Consider the following 18,973-nt stretch of genomic DNA (forward strand, 5'->3'; position numbering starts at 1 on the left):
ATATACATAAATATAAATAAATAAATCAGTCAAATCGAACCTGGGCATGGTGGCACATGCTTTTAATCCCAGTGCTCAGGAGGCAGTCGGGCAGATCTCTGTGAGTTCCAAGCCAGCCTGGTCTACAAAGTGGGTTCCAGGACAGCCAGGGCTACACGGAGAAACCGTGTGTCGACAAACAGCCAAAATCCAACAGTGGAATAACTGACAAAAGAGTTGTTTTCTCATAGAATAAGCGTGTGCCCCTTGGGGTTCAGAACTGCCGAGGATGCAGGGGGTTCTTACAGATGTGTTTCTGCGAGTGTCTTTCCACGGCGGAAGGCCCCGCCCTCCTTCATGAGGGCATCGTTTATGTGTCTCCAGCCCTTTCTACTTCTGTTATTCTTCATGTCATGATTCCAGTGAATATCCTACTCTCTGGGGGACTGAGAGCTGGGTGTGTGTGTGTGTGTGTGTGTGTGTGTGTGTGTGTGTATTTCACACCATTTCTACGGTCAGCTAGAGGTTGGTCACAGAAAGTTTGTCATTAGTCTGTTTTGAAGCAGGGTCTCGGTGAGTGAGTCTGGGTGTCCTGGCACTCATTCTGTAGACCAGGCTGGTTTTGAACTCACAGAGATCTGCCTGCCTCTGCCCTCTGGGATTAAAGACGTGCACCATCACAAAAGTCGCTTGCTCAAGGTCTCAGTCGTCAGGACCTTCCCCCTTTGTCTGTCTGGTTATGTCCTCTCCTCTTCATTTCTTCTTGTTTCACTCTGTATTTTATCATTTTCCCCTTCGTCTTCTTGAACCTTCTGTCCCATGCTTCTTCCTTCTGATGTCCCTGAATTATTTCTTTGCTCAGGAGGCCCTGGTTTTGTGCCAGGACAGTCCAGGATTGGGGTCAGCATCTCGGCTCTGCTGTGGTGATATTTGGACATCGCTTCACCAGCTCAGTTCTGAGCACTGTAGGTCTTTAACATGGGGCAGGGGATAGAATGCCTGATGGGCTTCATTGAACGTAGGATCAAATGAAATCTTTGAGGTGAGAGTGCTTTGGGGTGCAGAGTCCCAGTCCAGTCCCAGTCTGGGGTCCCTGCATCTCCAGGTCCTTTCTCCTCTCCCCCTTCTCACCTCTCTCCTCTCCTCTCCTCTCCTCTCCTCTCCTCTCCCCTCCTCTCTCCTCTCCCTATTCCCTCTCCTCTCCTCTCCCTATTCCCTCTCTTCTCCTCTCCCTCCTCTCCCTCTTCTCTCCTCTCCTCTCCCTCCTCTCTCCTCTCCTCTCCTCTCCTCCCCTCTTCTCTCCTCTCCTCTCCCCCTCCCCTCTCCTCTCCTCTCCTCACCTCTCCTCTCCACTCCCCTCCTCTCCTCTCCTTCTTCTCCTCTCCTCTCCCTTCTCCCCCTTCTCTCTTCTCCTCTCCTTCTCCTCTCCCCACCCCTCCCCTCCCTCTCCCTCCCCTCCTCCCCTCCCCTCCCCTCCCTCCCCTCCCTCCCTTCCCTCTCCTCTCCTCCCCTCCCCTCCCCTTCCTCTCTCCTCCCTCCTCTCCCTCCCCCTCCCTCTCCCCTCTCCCTCCCCTCCCCTCCCCCTCTCTCCCTCCCCTCCCCTCCCCTCCCCTCTCCTCTCCTCCTCTCCTCCCTTCCCTCTCCTCTCCCCCTCCTCTCTTCCCTCTCTTCTCTCCTCTCTTCTTCCCCCCCTCTCCTCCCTCTCTCCCCTTCTCCTCCTCTCCCCCTCCTCTCCCTCCCCTCTCTCTCCCTCCTCTCCCCTCCCCTCTCCCCTCCCTTTCCTTTCCTCTCCACCTCCCTCTCCTCTCTGCCTCCTCTCCTTTCTTCCTCCCCCCTCCTCCCCATCTCCCTCCCCTCCTCTCCCCTCCTCTCCCCTCCCCTCTCCCCTCCCCCTCCCCTTTCATTTCCTCAATCTCCCGTTCTCCCCACCTGCCCCTAACACACATTTAGTTCGTCTCACCAGTCGCCGTCCTTCCGTCTGGGGTCAGAGACAGCGCGTCATTGCGTAGGGCAGGATTCCCCTGCTGCGTGGTCTTGAGGACATTGTGTCAGGAACAGACTAACGTGTTTGTGCCTTTCCTCCAGGGAGAATTTATTAAGTAATAAACAGTCTGTGCGGGTTGGCAGTGGTTTGCCTAGTCACACTGATTTCCTCAGTGGCCTGTTGACACACGGGTTCTTCCACTCCGGTCTTTATTTCTGATATTAGCTCCCAGGTCACGCATTACACATAACAATAAGAACATCAATTCCTGCCTACCTCCCGTGTATGTGTGCGCTGCAGAATGGCTAGAGAAGGCTGACGGAGATGCAAAATAAAGTGGTTTTTGCTTTTTTCTTTCCTATCAGCTTCTGCTTCTCTGGCCTCCTTGAAAAGTCTTGAACTCTGTTGCAGCCTTTTAACCCTTTGTAGACATTTCTAGAACCATTTCTAGATTCTGTCCCACAACCTGATGTCTGCAGTAAGTTCTCGGGCCTGGTTTTCCGGATATGGATTGTATCCCGTCTACCTGCATACGTTCTCAGGGGGGCATGTTTTCTGTTTAAGTCTTACTATGTGCTCTGTGTGTGAGGTTAAGCATCCCTAAGGTGCAGACTCATCCCAATTCTGCATTCATGCTCATGGTGGAGTCAAAGTGTCTGGTTAAGTCTTTCAGGTGAAGACACCCCCCCCCAAACACCCTGTGCTACACAGTGCGGAACAACTTAGGGCAGGGAACAATTTGATCCCAGCATTCAGCGTCCTAAGCGCTGGGGTTAGAGATCGGCACCACTCCACGGGTTGTACACCAGACATTCTCTCCGCATCTTCACCCGTGGCTTGTTTCTAAGGGGGCTTATAGCTTGTGTGTACTTCAGATACTGTGTTTCGGTGATAAGATATCAGGTATCCCAGCCTGGCCTCACACTTGACTGTAGCCAAGGTGACCTTGAATTCATTGATTTGCACCTACACACACACACACACACACACACACACACACACACACACACACACACACAAACACTCAGAGAGGGAGAGAGAGAGACAGAGATACAAAGAGAGACAGAGACAAAGAGAGACAGAGAGAGACTCACACGCTGAGATTATAGGTGTGCACTGCCACTCCTAGTTAGAAAGTACAGGAGCCTCACGTGCGCTAAGCTAGCACTGGGTCAGCTGAGCTCACCACAGCCTGCTCAAGCTTCAGTCAGAGCTTTCTTCGCTGTTCCATCACTGAGAGACAACTGTTCTGGTTACATTTGCCACACGTCGAGCCTTCAGAATGCTGGCACTGTGCAGCTAATGATCCCTGTGCACATTAGGTTGTATTTTTTTTAATTGGTTGGCAAGAGTTTTGAGCTTTGTCCCCGAGATCTGAAGGGTCAGTCAGCAGTTGAGAAGAGGTAGGAGATTGTTGAGACTCTCGGAGGAGCAAGAGAGGATGATGGGGTGAATATGATCCAAAGACATCACATGTGCATGTAAAACGTCACAATGAAACTCACCATTTTGTATAATTAGTACACGCTAATAAAAACCTTAAAGCATAAAAAACAAACAAAGAGACCAGCCAGTCTGCCACTATAGTCTTGAACACATAGGACTGCACCCTGAACTTATCCGAGACACATGCTGAAGGGAGACCCAGGAAGTGGACTGACTGGAATAGAGGTTTTCATCCACCAGCTCTCCCTGTAAACGCCCTGAGCTTGATAAAAACATTCTTTACATTCAAGAAAGAAGTCTGCAGAATATCCTGCTCCTGGTGTGGGCATCACAGGGAGATCTGTGGCTTACCCACTTGTTTCTTAGCTTTGATGTGCTGCTAGGTTTTTAGAGTTTCAGAGTGGGAGATTTGGAGAGGTGAGGGACGCAGGCGAATAGTTCAGTGGTTTTTACCTAAGTCCAGAGGATTAGAGTGTGAGGAAGGAGAGAAGCTGGGCCTGGCTGGGCTACAGCACGATGGCAGCAGGAGACTGTCCCTATACTTATCCCGGGAGGTCTGCACAACAATAGTTAAATGTGAGAAGCGTTGTGTGCTCTTGTGAGAAGTAGGGAGCCTGCTTTATAAAAACGATCCTGCCTTGAGAGGGTTCCATGCCTGTGGCCTGGTCACTTTACCATTTGGATCTTTGATTCTCAGGCTCAGATGGAAAGAGTACCTGTCCTTTCTTCCCTGAAGGAGGCTTGTGAAGATTCAGGAGACAATGCTGTGTTCGGCATAGGCAGGAGGTGCTAATCTGATGGGAACGTTCAGCTGCCTTATGTTCTCAAGACCATGGGGAAAACAGAGTGGAACTGGTTCCCTTCAACAAAACTGAAGTCGGTGTCTGAAACATGATCCATTTTGGTGCGGGTGCTTTGGAATTTGTTCCTGCTTTTTACTGTTGATAAGTTTCTTGTCTATTAGCATCTGAAGAATAGCTTATGATGGTGCTAATATGTCCCCTAAGGGCTTTTATATTATTTCCTAATGTGGGTGACTTGATTTAAAGACAAGATACAAACTGTGGTTATGAAGGGGGACAGTAGTTCATAGAAGACAGACTGCGGTCACCACGCTGCAGATGCAAGGGTGGTGATTTCTGTTTTACTAGGACATAGCAAGACGTAGACCTGTGGTGTGGGTGCTGTAGGGCTTCAGAGTGTAATGCGAGTTGACAGAGAGTCTGTGGCAATAACAAAGCCTCCACATGAGAGACAACCCACAGATCTCTGAAATAGGGCAAAACAGGTTTTAAAATCACAAAGACAGGAGAGTTTCAAGGCGAAACTGCGTCAGAGGTCACCCATTGCAGTAGCAGGGGCATAGGGAGCATGTAGAAGATGGTAAAACAACTTCAGGAGCAAATCAGAGGAATTTATTGACGGCAAGGGGAGGTTGGAAAAGCAAATGCAGTTTTTGTTTTCGGGCCTTAAGAGAATACATCAACAGATGCCTGGAACCAATAAATTTCCCTAGGGAAGAAAAGCTACCGGCAAAAATAAGAAAAGATTGCTTTATGTCAGGTGAGGCAAAAATGAGTGGAGCTGATCCGAACACAAGTTCAATCTGTGGGGACCTGGTGATTTAATTTCAGCAGTGGAGCGGGCACACAAGACAATTGTCTAGAATGTTACGCGGCCGTCAAAGAGATGGGGTTTGGAGATAAAACACAATAGAGAAACATTGGGCCTTAAAGCTAGAAACGGTCTTTGCAATAATTCTTCACATGAGGAAGCTGAAACCTGACCACGAGAGATTAGCGGGTTTGCTCGAAGTCTCTGGGTCAAATAGTGGCTAAGCTGGGAATAGACGGAACGCAAGAGCAGGCCTTACGCATTTGCTCCAAAAGATTTCAGGTTCAGCATTCAGCGTGGCTTTCGTCGCTGTGCGTTAGAGGTGAATTAAGAGCCAGTACAAAGGAAGGTCTTGTGAAGAACAAAACCGATAAAAGAAGAGGACCGAGCGGGCCCCGGGGTACTTGTGTAAGAATTTATTTGATAATAGGACGATTTGTGCAGAACTCTAATTGAGAGGAAGAGAGAGAATAGGCATGGCTGTTATCTCCACTTCGTTATCAAGTGGGGATGTGGCATTTCATCTTCACAGCCTTAGCAAACTTAATTAAGTGTCAAGTAGAGTGCAAATCTAAATTGCATGGGCAACTGAGGAAAAGTAGACTGTGGGGGCCTGGTGAGAAGTGCAGAAGGTATACCAGAAGTCCCTGCCCTGAAACACCTTTGAAATGGTTCTATTTGAAAGCATTCTCCTTCTCTCCCCATCTCTTCCCTCCCCTCTCCCACCTCTCCTAGACTCCTTCTCTGCCATACATTAATTTAAAAGTCAAAGCCTTGTTAGGATCTGTTTCCCACACTGTCTGTGGACTCTGCTTTCTGGTGGGGAAATAGACAAAGTGGGTTGAATGTAAATTTAAGGAGGGATGGAGAGATTCCGGCAGGGAATGCCTGGGGTTTTGAGGTTGATCATTTGCATTCGAAGCATTTGTAAGCGACTAGATCTGCAGTGTAAATGATACGGGTCTCCCTTCCCCCTGACAATCTCCTGCCTGTGATGTTTTTAAAGGTTGTATGCCAGTTCAGGGCTTTTAATATTTCTATTCTTTCATGATGTAAATCCTTATATCAAAATAACATGTAGCTGGAAGTTAGCAAAAACCGCTTGGATATTCCACATCTTTAAATGAACCAGATTTAAGAATCATGCCCAGAGGTGGTGCATGCCTGTTCTCTCAGTATCCGGGAGATCAAGGCATGAAGAACAGTAGTTCAGGCTATGTAATAAACCCTGTCTCAAGAAAAGAAAAAAAAATCATTGTAGGAGATGTGTTTCTCACACAAAGATTTCCTTTAATCACCAATGATGAGAGGGGAGGGGGGGGGAGAGAAAGAGAGAGAGAGAGAAAAGAGAAGAGAGAGAGAGAGAGAGAGAGAAGAGAGAGAAGAGAAGAGAAGAGAGAGAAAAGAGAGAGAGAGAGAAGAGAATATCACTAACCCCTGCCTTTAAGGACTGAGTGCTAAAATATTCTTGCTTCTACGTGCAAGGATTTCTTTTTGTTCCCAGGTTGCACCTGTGTCTTCTGGAACAGTTCAGTAATGGAAGAAATGACACTGTCGCTGCTGTAATGAGGCTTCATTAACCAGAGGCCTTTTGTAAGCATGTAATTTCAGACCTCATTACAGACTGGACCTGGGTGTCCACACCAGCATCACTCAGGAACACTGCTTCTCTTGCAACTCTACAACAAGCCTTGCATTTTTAATGCATCTGTTAAAATATTTATGAAAGACCATTACCTGTAGAGGGCATCTGTCTTCAGAGCACATGGGTCATGAGGGGGTTAGGAAGTAGGAGCGCCTCACTGGCCATACTTGAGACTCTCCAGTTTGAAAAAAGTATGTGGTATGATCGGAAATTCACTTTGATGTGGTCCTTTTCACTGGCAAGGCAAAGGAACACACACGTGTGCTCCCAGGAATTTATTCTCACTGTGTCGGTGGCTGGCCTACAGTCCCCCATATGGACCAGGCTGGCCTCCAATTCACAGAAACCCTCCACCTGCCTTTGCCTTCTGAGTTCTGGGATTAAAGGTGTGCGCTGCTATGCCCGGCCAGTTTTTTATCATCTGAGTGTGATGGCTAACCTTCTGGATTTTACGGTCAATGAGGATGTACACACAGTGCTTGTCTTCCTTCTAAATGTATTTACAAGAAAGCATGTGCTAGACTAAGCCTGTCGCAGTCTTGCTAGAACTAAACTTGAGATGATGAAAGATCCTGATTTCCTGGATGAACATGTCGTAGTGAAATTTAAGGCTGCCCATGAACTGTATGGTGATTCTATGCAGAATTTCACGTCTAATTCTAAACCCAGAAATCAAGTGTGAGCTCCTATGGGAAGGGATGTCTGCCATTGGCCTGATCCTCCCCCCTTGATGGCATCCAATGAGCCCTGACCCCACTCCTGGTAGTGTATCAAGTCTCCTAGCAAGTCGGATGGCTTTCTGTCCTGTTTGATGTGCAAGGGAAGTGCTGCAGTGAAAACCTGTGACATAGATGTGTGCCCACACTTGTGTTAGTGAGCATATGTTCTTGTATGACATGTTCCCATACATATGTAAGTGAGCATATGTTCTTGCATGATGATGTCAAATGGAAGGGCTGCTTCCAAAGGATGATAATGGCAGATTACATACTTTCTTCATATTCCTAATGTTAGTGTCCGTATCTGATTTTTGGTTCTAATTTGCTCTGCAATGAGAAGATGGAACAGTATTCTTTGTGGTTCCCTGGGATTTCCCTCCCTTATAACAAGTAGGTCCACCCTTTCCCACCCCAAATGTCTGCTCAGCAGTTCTGGGACATAGCTCATGGGGAATAAACAAATAATGGTGGAATACTTAATCAAAAGGGGCCTAAAACAGTACCACAAAAGTCAGCAAAATGACAGCAGCTGATACACGTCTTTCAATAATAACTTTTTATATTAATATTCTTAATTCCCCAATAAAGAGACACAGACTAGTAATTAGGATTAGAAAATAGCAGGGCTGGAGAGATGGCTCAGAGGTTAAGAGCACTGTCTGTTCTCCCAGAGGTCCTGAGTTCAATTCCCAGCAACCACATGGTGGCTCACAACCAACTGTAATGAGATCTGGTGCCCTCTTCTGGCCAACAGGCATACATGCAGGCAGAACATAGAAAGAAAGAAAGAAAGAAAGAAAGAAAGAAAGAAAGAAAGAAAGAAAGGAAGGAAGAAAGAAAGAATCCATCTTTTTGTAACTCAAGAAAAATACTTCATTATTGATGATAGATACGTTGGGGTACAAGGGTGGGAAAAGATACTCCAAGCAAATGGAACTAAGAAGCAAGCAGTGTAGCTATCCTAATATCTTGACAAGATAGGCTTCATAACTAATCAAAGAAATAAGGAAGGCCACTTCATGTTCATCAGAGGAACAATCCATCAAGAGGATCCTATGACTTACATACATGCACCAAACATGAGCAAACCCAACGTTGTAAAGCTAGATCTTCAGCCACGGATTTAGCACAAGAGAAGTTTGTAGGTGACTTTGACACCCCATGCTCACCAATATACAGGTCACCTGGACAGAAATTAAATAAGGAAAACTGAAGTTAAGTGACATCATAATTCGAATCTAATCTAATCTAAGATCTACAGAACATTCCTCCCAACACTAAAGAATACACGATCTTCTCAGCACTCACAGGTCTTTCTTCAAAACCAACCATGTCCGAGGGGACAAAGCAAGTCTTAATGAACACAGGAAGAGTAAAGGGACACCCTGCATTCTCTCTGGCCAGTGTGGAATAAGGCTGGGTGTCACCCCCAGGAGAAAGCACAAAGCACACACATGCCTGGGGGCCATAGAACACAGCGCTAAAGGATAACAGAGGTGCGGGAGAAATCAAAATGGAAGCTCAAGAGTCTTAGTCTTGAATGACAACCCAGCACGCCACAATCAAGGTAGGAGCATGGCAGCATCCAGGCATGGTGCAGGAGGAGCTGAGAGTTCCACATCTCCATCTGAAGGCTGCTAGTGGAAGACAGACTTCTAGGCAGCTAGGATGAGGGTCTTAAACCCATGCCCACAGTGACACACCTACTCCAACAGGGCCACACCTTCTAATAGTGCCATTCCTTGGGCTGAGCATATATAAACCATCACAGAAGGTTTGGACAAACAGTAAGAGACAACACCCAAAACTAGTAAACAGGAAGAGATAATCAAAGTCATATCTAGAATTAATGAAAGGAATAATGAAAGTGATAGACAATAGATTCAATGAAACGAAGAGTCAGTTTTACGGAAATATTAACCAAGTTACCAAGTCCTTAGCCAACTTAACCAAAAGACAGAGAAAAAAAGATTCAGACGAATCAAATTAGAGATGAGAAGAGACAGTGTACCAGACTCAGGACATACAGAAACTAAGTATATACATTATAGTGAGTTATTTTATTACATATTTAGTATGGACATTCTATGTTTATGTGTATATATTTACAGGTACACCTACTTACAGATTTATTAATCCAGTTTTTATTCTCAAATCAAAAGTGATAATCATCAAATCGCTGTTAAATATCTGGAGAGTGAGGTTGAGGTGATTGGGAGGTTAGGACTGAAGATTTTGGGTTACTCTGCTTCCCTTTCCATTCCCGCGTGCATCTGATTTCTTCGTTGTCTCTAAGACAGGCTCTCGGTGTCGCCAGGGTGGCTCAGAGTCCTGACTTTCCTACCTGAGCCTGCCGAGTGCCCGCCTCATGCCCGCCTCAGAGGTTAACTTCAGATGCCTGGTTTGTCTTTCCAGAATACGGCAGGAGAATGACATGGTTGATTCGGCGCCTCAGTGGGAAGCCGTGTTAAGGAGACAGAAGGAGAAAAACCAAGTGGATCCTAACAACCGGAGATCCAGGCACAGATCTCGCTCGTATGTGGGTTCTCCCTCCACTTTCCTTCAAAACCAGGGAGCTTGCCGGCAGCTTGGCAGAGCAGGCAGAGGGACACGCAGTCTCCTAACGAGTCACTTCAACCCAGAGTATACATTTTTTTTCTATTCTTTTTTTCCCGGAGCTGGGGATTAAACCCAGGGCCTTGCGCTTGCTAGGCAAGCGCTCTACCACTGAGCCAAATCCCCAACCCCCGGAGTATACATTTTTATTTGTTGTTTTCCCCTTCTTACACGTGTAACATCCAGCAGCCATTTTTGAAGGCTTCGAAGCTGGCACTCAAACTGTCATGGGAACAAGGCCATCAGTGTTTTGTATTGCTTTCCACCAAATGCGTACATCCAGCCAGGTCAATAATAGTTTCCTTTGTTCTGGAGCCAGGCTGTTGGTAAAACACCTGCTGCTTTGCCCCATTGGAGTCTTCAGAATTCTCTGAAGTCTTGTTCCGAATCGAGCCAGACTGTCTTGCTGTCAAATTACCATCTGCGAGCAGTCGTCATTGAATGATTCATTACGCCCCAGCGTTGAGATTTGCCTGCCCCTCCTGTTGCCAGGAAATAACACAATTACCCCATCATGGTGAGATTTCCCGTCCCCCAGATTAGTTTTCTGTCAGCTGACAAGGTGGTGTGCTTGCACAATTGTACGTGAACGGTGTGTGCGTGTGTACCTGTGCACATATGCTTTGGTCTGTACATCAGGAGTTAGGCCACCTAGGCCTGCTCCACTTGCTAAGCATGCAGGTGAGCTGGGACGAACTTGAAAAGTTAGCCCCAAAGCCTTTCGAGATCCTGGGTGGTCAGGAATGGTGTGGTGTGCCTTACTCCTGAGAGGAGAGAGTATTGTCAGAACAGGGAGAGGATGGAACTCGGAGGTTGAAGCCACAACCGGCTGGGTAGGTCTGAGGGAAGCAGGCAGAAGGAAGCTGAGTGGGTGCTGTTAAGTTGACAGGCCAGGAGAGCATGCTGGAGGCCAGGAGAGCATGCTGGAGGCCAGGAGAGCTTGCTGGAGGCCAGGAGAGCATGCTGGAGGCCACGGCACAGAGCCTGTGAGCCCTGTGTTTGAAGGGATACGCCTCAATCAGAGATACTTAGATTTTGATTAGAATGTCTGTCTTTTTTTAAAAAATATTTATTTAATGTACACGAATAACATTGTAGCTGTCTTCAGACACACCAGAAGAGGGCATCAGATCCCATTACAGATGGTTGTGAGCCACCATGTGGTTGCTGGGAATTGAACTCAGGACCTTGGGAGCAGTCAGTGCTCTTAACCACTGAGCCATTTCTCCAGTGCACAAGTTCTCTTATTCAAGGAGTTGTAACAAAGACCCGTGTAGGTTTGCAAAACAGCAAGGTAATTTTATTCTACCCAGGCCAATATGCTGTCAAGAGTGACATTGTGTCACACACTTGAAGGTGCCCAAGGACCCCAGGTACTCAGGGATCTGGGTTCTTTCTCCATGCTGTCTAAATGGCATGGAGAATATGGCTACTAGGGGTGAGCTTTGCATAGTTCTCTGATTTGATTGGCTGAAGTGGATTAGCAGACCTTTGCTCATTGCGCACATGCTTTCCCATAATGCATCTGCGTGTAATCATCTACATATCCAGTCACACACAGGCCTTTGATGGAAAGCAGAGCTTCTCTCTGCTCGCTGACGTAGAGGACTAAGTTTGCCCTGTATTGCATGCACCTCAAACCAGTTCAGGCTGAATCGGCCGTGTACTCACAAGCCTGGACATAACCACAGCATGACTGAGTAGAATCTGTCTGAGTTTAATGGCCGTTAATGGGAATGTGAAAGTTATTCATTGTTCGAGTGGGGTGTGCATACAGCTTGATGGGTGTGTTGTCCAGAGGGGGGTATGTCTGGGTAGTGCATGTAGTTCATGGTGTCAGGCTGCCGAGGGTGTTATTAGAAGGAGGATATGTATGTATGTATGTATGTGTGTGTGTATGTATGTATGCGAATATATATATGTATGTATATATGTATGTGTATATATGTATATACATATATACATACATACATATATATATACACATACACATATATAGCTCCAAACCTATCTCAGCTTGCTATCTCAGGTTGTCAAATTGTTCCCACTGCTCACCTGCTTCAAGACTATCTCTGCCTAGATTTTGTATTACAAGCTCTGTTTCTATTTTAAAATAATAATAATAATAATAATAATAATAATAATAATAATAATAATAATAATATTGCTTGTGCTACGTCCAACAAGCTTTCAGTTGAACATGACTGGGTCCTATCTATTGAGTGTTATAAAGCTCAGCATTACTTGGTATATTTTCCATTTCTATGACGTTTGTGTTTGCTGCTGTGGTATAAACATATAAAGGGTCAGCATCAGCCAGGCTGAACCTGCTTTCCACCCGAGTAACCTTGCCTCCTTCGGTTGTGCAGAGGGGCCTCGCCTTTGCCCTTCAAACAATGGTTGGTGTGTGTGAGAGTGGGCTCCACCGCCCCCTGGTGGCCACATTGTATTACACTGAGAAATACTAATTACGAGCCCGAGGCTGCATGGGGAGTGCTGGGCCAGATGAAATGCAAAGGCCAGCGTATGTAGATAGATGTTCAAGGAAGTTCCAGGATGTTCCCGAGCAAACTCCCACAGCCGCCCTGCTGGCCTCCGTGTTCCTAATAAGGACAGGGAAGGAGGAAGGGGGATAAACCTTAATTCACTTTTTCTGACCATTCAGGAATATCAGAAGCACCGAGTGTGTTCACTGTTCTCTCTTCTCTAAGTAAATATCATTTTTGTATTTACTTATTTTCAACTTTAAACTCCCTTTTAGAGATGTGGTTAGATTAAAGATGGCCACCACCGTATTTGTTACTTTGAAATGAATATCGTAGGGTTTTGTTGTTGTTGTTTTGTTCTGTTTTGAGACTGTGTAGCTCAGACTGGCCCTTGAGTTTGCAATTCTCCTCCCTTGCTGCCAGGGGCTTGGATTAAAAGCTCATGGGTACAGACTAATGTCTCTGGTTGGTTTAAAGTTGAGCTGTTGCACAAGTGTAGATAGAACTGCTTTTGAAAAATACTGGACCGATATGGGTAGCTTGTTTATGTTTGTTATATTCTACTGACAACTGAGGGACTTCTTTTGAAGAGTTTAAATGAAGCATCTGCATAAGCCTTTTTTCTTGTCCTTTTTTTTAAAAGACAGCGTCTTATGTAGCTCAGGCTGGCCTAGAACTCAACATGTAGCTGAGGATGGACCTGCTCTCCTGTGCTATCCCCTGTGCTCAGTTATAGGCATATACTGACACATCTGTTTTATGTGCGCTGGAATAGAACCCAGGACTTTGTGCACACCAAACAAGCTCTCCCAACTGAGCTACAGATAATATAAAATTTATATGTGCAGATATAGACATAAAGTAATAGAGTCACCATTAAGGTAGCTGTCGTTGTATTTCTTAAATCATGGGTGGTCTAGCAGTCAGAGGAAACTGTCGTTTTTCCAGCTTCAGAATAACCCCATGCCCTGAGCTCTCTGAGACTAGTGGAGATCTTAGAACTGGGTTTATGCTAAGTTCTCAGGGACAGAATGACTAGTATTTTGAATGGACTCACATGACTTATTTACGTGTAAAAAGTTCTTAACTTCCCCCCTTCATAAGTTAAGGAAGTCTTCTGCCTAAATGTACAAACAGAAAGGAATAAATAAGAAACAAATTATCCGAAGCTCCAGTCGTAGAAGACTGCCCTGTGCTGTCACGGTCTGTTGCTTGGTGTGTCTGGCGTGCAGCACTGCAGGACTAACGGAGGGCGTTGCATGGTTTGGCTGCTATGGCTTTATCATGAGCTATGCTCCTACTCTTTTGTGTGTATGTATGTGTTGAAATTACACTGCATTCCTTTTGAGTGCATGTGTGTGTATGTTTGTGTATGGTGTGTGTAGGCATCAGGGGACAACCTATGAGTCTTTACGTCTATCTGAGGATGGGACTCGGGTCACCAGGCTTGCTAGCAGGTGCTTTTACCTGCCAAGTCATTATACACACACCTGCTAAGTTTCTCTCTCTCTCTCTCTCTCTCTCTCTCTCTCTCTCTCTCTCTCTCTCTCTCGCACACGCACACGCACTTTTCTTTTTCAAAAGCAAGTGTTCCTCTTCCTCACATCTCACACCAGGCTTGGCATAGCGGCCATGGGTTGTGTGTTCCTTGTGAATTGTTTTTCTGCCTCCTCAGCTGTTGTGAACGGGTTCAAGCCTCAGGTGACACCGGTCTTCATCTGCCCTCTCACTGTCTGGGACCCAGGCCTCGCCTCCTTTTCTCTCAGTCTCTAACCACTGCCCGCTGTCAGCGTTGATTCTGCGGTCACACTCTAGATCGTCATAACTTGTCCACTCACTTCTGTCACCTAATTTTAGCTACTTTCAGATTCGTAATTTTCAGGTGGGGGACAACTTTGTCTTTTCTGGGACACTAGGCAATGTCCAGAGTCATTTAACAGTTTTAGTTACATCTATTTATTTGTGTGTTAGGGGTCAGATGGGGACTATGTGTCATATCATATGTGTGGAGGCCAGAGAACAAGTCTTTTGGGAGTTCCCACCATATGAGTCCCAGGGATTGGACTCAGGTTGTTAGACTTGGTGGAGAGTGCCTTTCCTGTGGAGTCATCTCATGGGCTCCCTAGAGTCATTTTTGTCTTTAACGTTAAGGAGGCTACTGGCTTCTAGTGGTTAGATGTTGGGGTGTCACTGACCTAATCTTACAAAGCACGGGGAAGTTCCCAAAGAGTCAGTGCTCAAAATATCAGCAGTGAGGAGAGCTCAAAACCTTCTGTAACAGGAAGACGGGTAACCCACCTTTCCAGTGTCCCTGGGAGAACCGGCTGTGAGCACAGCAGCGCCTCCACATCCACAGCATGTGATAGATGTTGGGTGGCGTCCTCTGAGAGCCGCATGCTGGCCCACCGTTGGGTGGCATCCTCTGAGAACCGCATGCTGACCCACCGTTGGGTGGCATCCTCTGAGAACTGCATGCTGGCCCACACTGTTGGGTGGCGTCCTCTGAGAACTGCATGCTGGCCCAGTGTTGGGTGGCGTCCTCTGAGAACTGCATGCTGATCCACCGTGAGAACCGCATGGACCCACCGTTGGGTAGCGTCCTCTGAGAACTGCATGCTGGCCCACACTGTTGGGTGGCGTCCTCTGAGAACCCCATGCTGACCCACTGTTGGGTGGCGTCCTCTGAGAGCCGCATGCTGATCCACCGTTGGGTGGCGTCCTCTGAGAGCCGCATGCTGACCCACCGTTGGGTGGCGTCCTCTGAGAGCCGCATGCTGATCCACCGTTGGGTGGCGTCCTCTGAGAGCCGCATGCTGGCCCAGCATGCCTGGAGTGGAAGAAAAGCTTAGTACTCTGAAATCTTTGCACCTTCTTAGTTATCATTTAACAGTTTGGCATACTGCCCAACGGATCAGATGGGCAGAGTGTAGGAAGGACAGGTTTTGTTCAGGAGACCTTCGAGACCGTTTGTATGATCTTTAAAGCATAAAATTTATATGACACAAATCAGTATTCAACAGCGTTCTCGGTCGGACCTCAGTGCTTTGGCTCCTACCCCATACCATAGTTCATTCCTTTTCATTTGATCTGAGGAGCAGATTTTGGTTGTCCTTTCGCCAGTCCACACACACAAAGGAAAAGTCACTTAGTCTGTTCTGTAGCTAAATAAATAGCTTATTGTCGTCTGTGGGTTCAGAAAGCCCAGCCATGAGGGACAGATGAGAGAATCGACAAGATTGTGTGCCGAAAGTGATACTGGACCTTGGTATAAAATTCCACAGGGCAGGGTGGTCTGTGGCTTAATTCTTGGCCTTTTTATTGGTATGGCTTAGGACCATTTGGGGATCTCCTATAGATCTCTCTCCTGAAGGGACGGTGGCAACAACTGAAATAAGTTCACCATTCCTCGCTACAGTGGGGGTTCACAGTTAGCTTGATGGTTCTAGAACATTGGACACAATGCTACCTATCATTCTGGTCTTTGGGTAAAGCATGTCAGCATGAGTGCAGGCCACAGATGGGTTCTTTGTGGCCTACATTTCACTGTAGAATTGCCCCTTGAGATGTCACATGAGGCGGGGGACATTATTGTACCACTTGCCTTCCCCTTGTGGCTGTTGCTTGTACTAGGTCATGGCAGATCGTGTTGAGAGTCTTACAGTGGGCAACGGAAATGAATTCTCTGTTTAAAAATAGCGGGCAGTTGGTGAACTGGCTCAGCAGGTCAGGGGTGCCTACTGCCTTGCCTAAGGAACTGAGTTCTGGGGACCAGAGAGCTAAGTGCTGCAGACCATCCCGAGTGCACAGTGGTGTGCACACATGTGCACACATAAGTAAGTGCGATGGAAAAGTAGACAGTGAGCTCAGGAACCAGAGCCCCCAAATCACTGCTCAATCACTACCAGGGGGTTTGCACGTGAGCTCCCAAATGTCTGAGTTCATCTGTCCATCCTCCTCCCTCCCTCCCTCCCTCCCTCCCTATGTAGATTTTGCTTGTGATGTGCATGGTCTTACTACGTAACACCAGATGGTTAGGCTGGCATCAAAGCTGTGGTGAGACCCCTCCCCGCCCCTGCCTGGCTTCCAGGCCCTTTCATAAGCGAGGCTCTGGTAACGGCTCATTTTTATTTATGTACATTTATGTGCGTTTTTCAGTCTCACTAGCCAATAATGAATTGGCCTGCTACCGTTTCTCTGATAATTGTAATGGTTCTCGCTGCTCTCTCTGCTCTCTCTGCTCTTACTGCTGCTCTCTCTGCTGCTCCTGCTGCTCTCTCTGCTCTCTCTGCTCTCTCTGCTGCTCTCTCCTGCTGCTCTCTCCTGCTGCTCTCTCTGCTGCTCTCTCTGCTGCTCTGTCTTGCTGCTCTCTCTGCTCTCTCCTGCTGCTTCTCTGCTGCTCTCTCCTCCTGCTCTCTCTCTCTCTCTCTCTCTCTCTCTCTCTCTCTCTCGCTCTAGCTCTCGCTCTCTCTCTCTCTCTCTCTCTCTCTCTCTCTCTCTCTCTCTCTCTCTCTCTCTGCTAGCATTTCCTTTCAGCAGCTGGGTGGCAAGGGAGACCTCACAAAACTATCGCAGGTAACTCAGGGTTTGTGAATGACATATATTGTAAGGGTGAATTCTGTCTCATTTATTTACAGGAGAAGTCCTGATATCCAAGCAAAAGAAGAACTGTGGAAGCATATCCAGTGAGTACTGGGTCTCCCTCATGGGTACAACTTTAGAATATACATGTAAATATTGTACATGTGCGTGTGCGTACACACACACACACGTGTTTTGCTTGCATGTATGTATATGCTCCATGTGCATGCCTGGTGCTGCTGGATCCCCTGCAACTACAATTATGGATGATGGTGAGCCACCATGTGGGTGCTGAACCTGGGTCTTCTGCAAGAGCAGCAAGTGCTTTTACTCGCTGAGCCATATGGTCACCGTGATATGTGCCATTTGCAATTGGTTACAAGATAGGCCAGTGCTACTGCAAGGAGCCTTGGTCTGGTGCCCAGCAGGTGCCATGCTCATTCTGTGTCATCTGATGCTGACATCGGGCTTCAGTGTCACATGCCAGCAGCTGACTACAGGCAGACCGATGCCTCCTGGCCAAGGTCACTAAGTTTGCCTGTAAATGCACCTCAGCTGGGCCAGTCAATCTGTGTAGAAAAGAAAGGCACGTCACAGGGCAAGAAGGTTATCAATGCAGGGAGTGGGGGCCCTGAAGAGAGCAGGCCTAGAAAGCTGGGAAAGAGGCCAAGGACTACAGGAAAGAGTTTCTCCCATTTCCCCCGAGCACATTCTAGCTTTCTCAGCCTTGTGCACATCACACGTGTGCACAGCTTTTACTAAGCCCATGTTTTGAGACGAGGGCTGAACAGGAAGGCTTGCCAGTCATGAAAGGTATTGGTGTGTGCAGGCCCAGCGGCTTTCTGTTTCTTTTAACCTCATTGCTTACTCTTTCCTAGGAAGGAGCTTGTGGACCCATCCGGGTTGTCAGAGGAGCAGTTGAAAGAGATCCCATACACTAAAGTGGAGTGAGTACAGTCTCGGAAGTCTCCGCCCAGTCTTATTAGTGTCAAAGTATATTGCTCTCTTTTCTATTGCTATGACAAAACACCATAACCAAGGAAACATAAGAAGAAGTGTTTAATTTGGCTTACAGTTTCGGAGCATTAGAATGTTGTTGTAAAAATATAAAAAATAAAAAAAGTATTGTTGGTCTTTTATCCCGCTAGGTCCTGAACCACGGTGCCCCAAGTTATCTGCTAGATATCTTGGCGGAAACACATCCCAACTCCACCTTGGCGGCCCAGTGTCTCCAGCCGCTGCACACTTTCCTACACTCAAACCCTCACATAAAAGAACACACAACACAATAATCTTAGATCCAATTGACAAGATATAATTGTCCACTTAAATATACAAAGCCCAGTACCATCCATCCCTTAAGAACATTGATAACAACCTGTACATACACAGTGTGAGATCTTTACGTCAGCCTCCGTTGTCCTGCCATGGCTTCTCTCTCTCCTCCTCTCTCCTCCTGTTCCAGTCTCCTTCTCTTCCTTCAAACTTCTCTCCCGCCCATCCTTCCTTCTCTTCCAATGACAGGCCTCCTTCTATCCCGTACCTGCCCCTCACCTGTACTTTACAAATTCAATGGGGAGAAGTTTCTGGTGAAGTCACCTGATTCTTGAGTACAAGACTAGGCTGCTGTCCTTGGGGCAGTGGAATTAGCATCAAAATACAGATAACTCCAGGGCAAACCACAACATTAGAATCTGGCTTAGAGTTGGAGATGGCAGAGCAAAGGTGACAGGAACAATTGAAGCTTATTCTGACCCAGCGTAGAAAGCAGAGAGCATACACTGGGATGGCTCAAGTCTTTTAAACCTCAGGCCTACCCCAGTGACACACCTCCTCCAACAAGGCCACACCTCCTAATCCTTCCCAAACAGTTCCACCGTCTGAGCACTAGGTATTCAAAAATGAG

The 18,973-nt window shown here is 47.0% G+C and overlaps 1 protein-coding gene across 1 annotated transcript in view; it reads left to right on the forward strand.

Annotated features, from left to right (window-relative positions):
- Positions 1-18,973, forward strand: part of Epb41l4a (erythrocyte membrane protein band 4.1 like 4A) — a 205,883-nt gene that overhangs the window by 181,846 nt on the left and 5,064 nt on the right. The window contains exons 18-20 of the mRNA XM_032885655.1: positions 9,803-9,922; positions 17,124-17,171; positions 17,946-18,014. Coding sequence (XP_032741546.1) covers positions 9,803-9,922; positions 17,124-17,171; positions 17,946-18,014 — 237 coding nt within the window. The remainder of the gene's footprint in view (positions 1-9,802; positions 9,923-17,123; positions 17,172-17,945; positions 18,015-18,973) is intronic.

Source organism: Rattus rattus, chromosome 15 (assembly GCF_011064425.1).
Source record: "Rattus rattus isolate New Zealand chromosome 15, Rrattus_CSIRO_v1, whole genome shotgun sequence".
Lineage (NCBI taxonomy): Eukaryota > Metazoa > Chordata > Mammalia > Rodentia > Muridae > Rattus > Rattus rattus.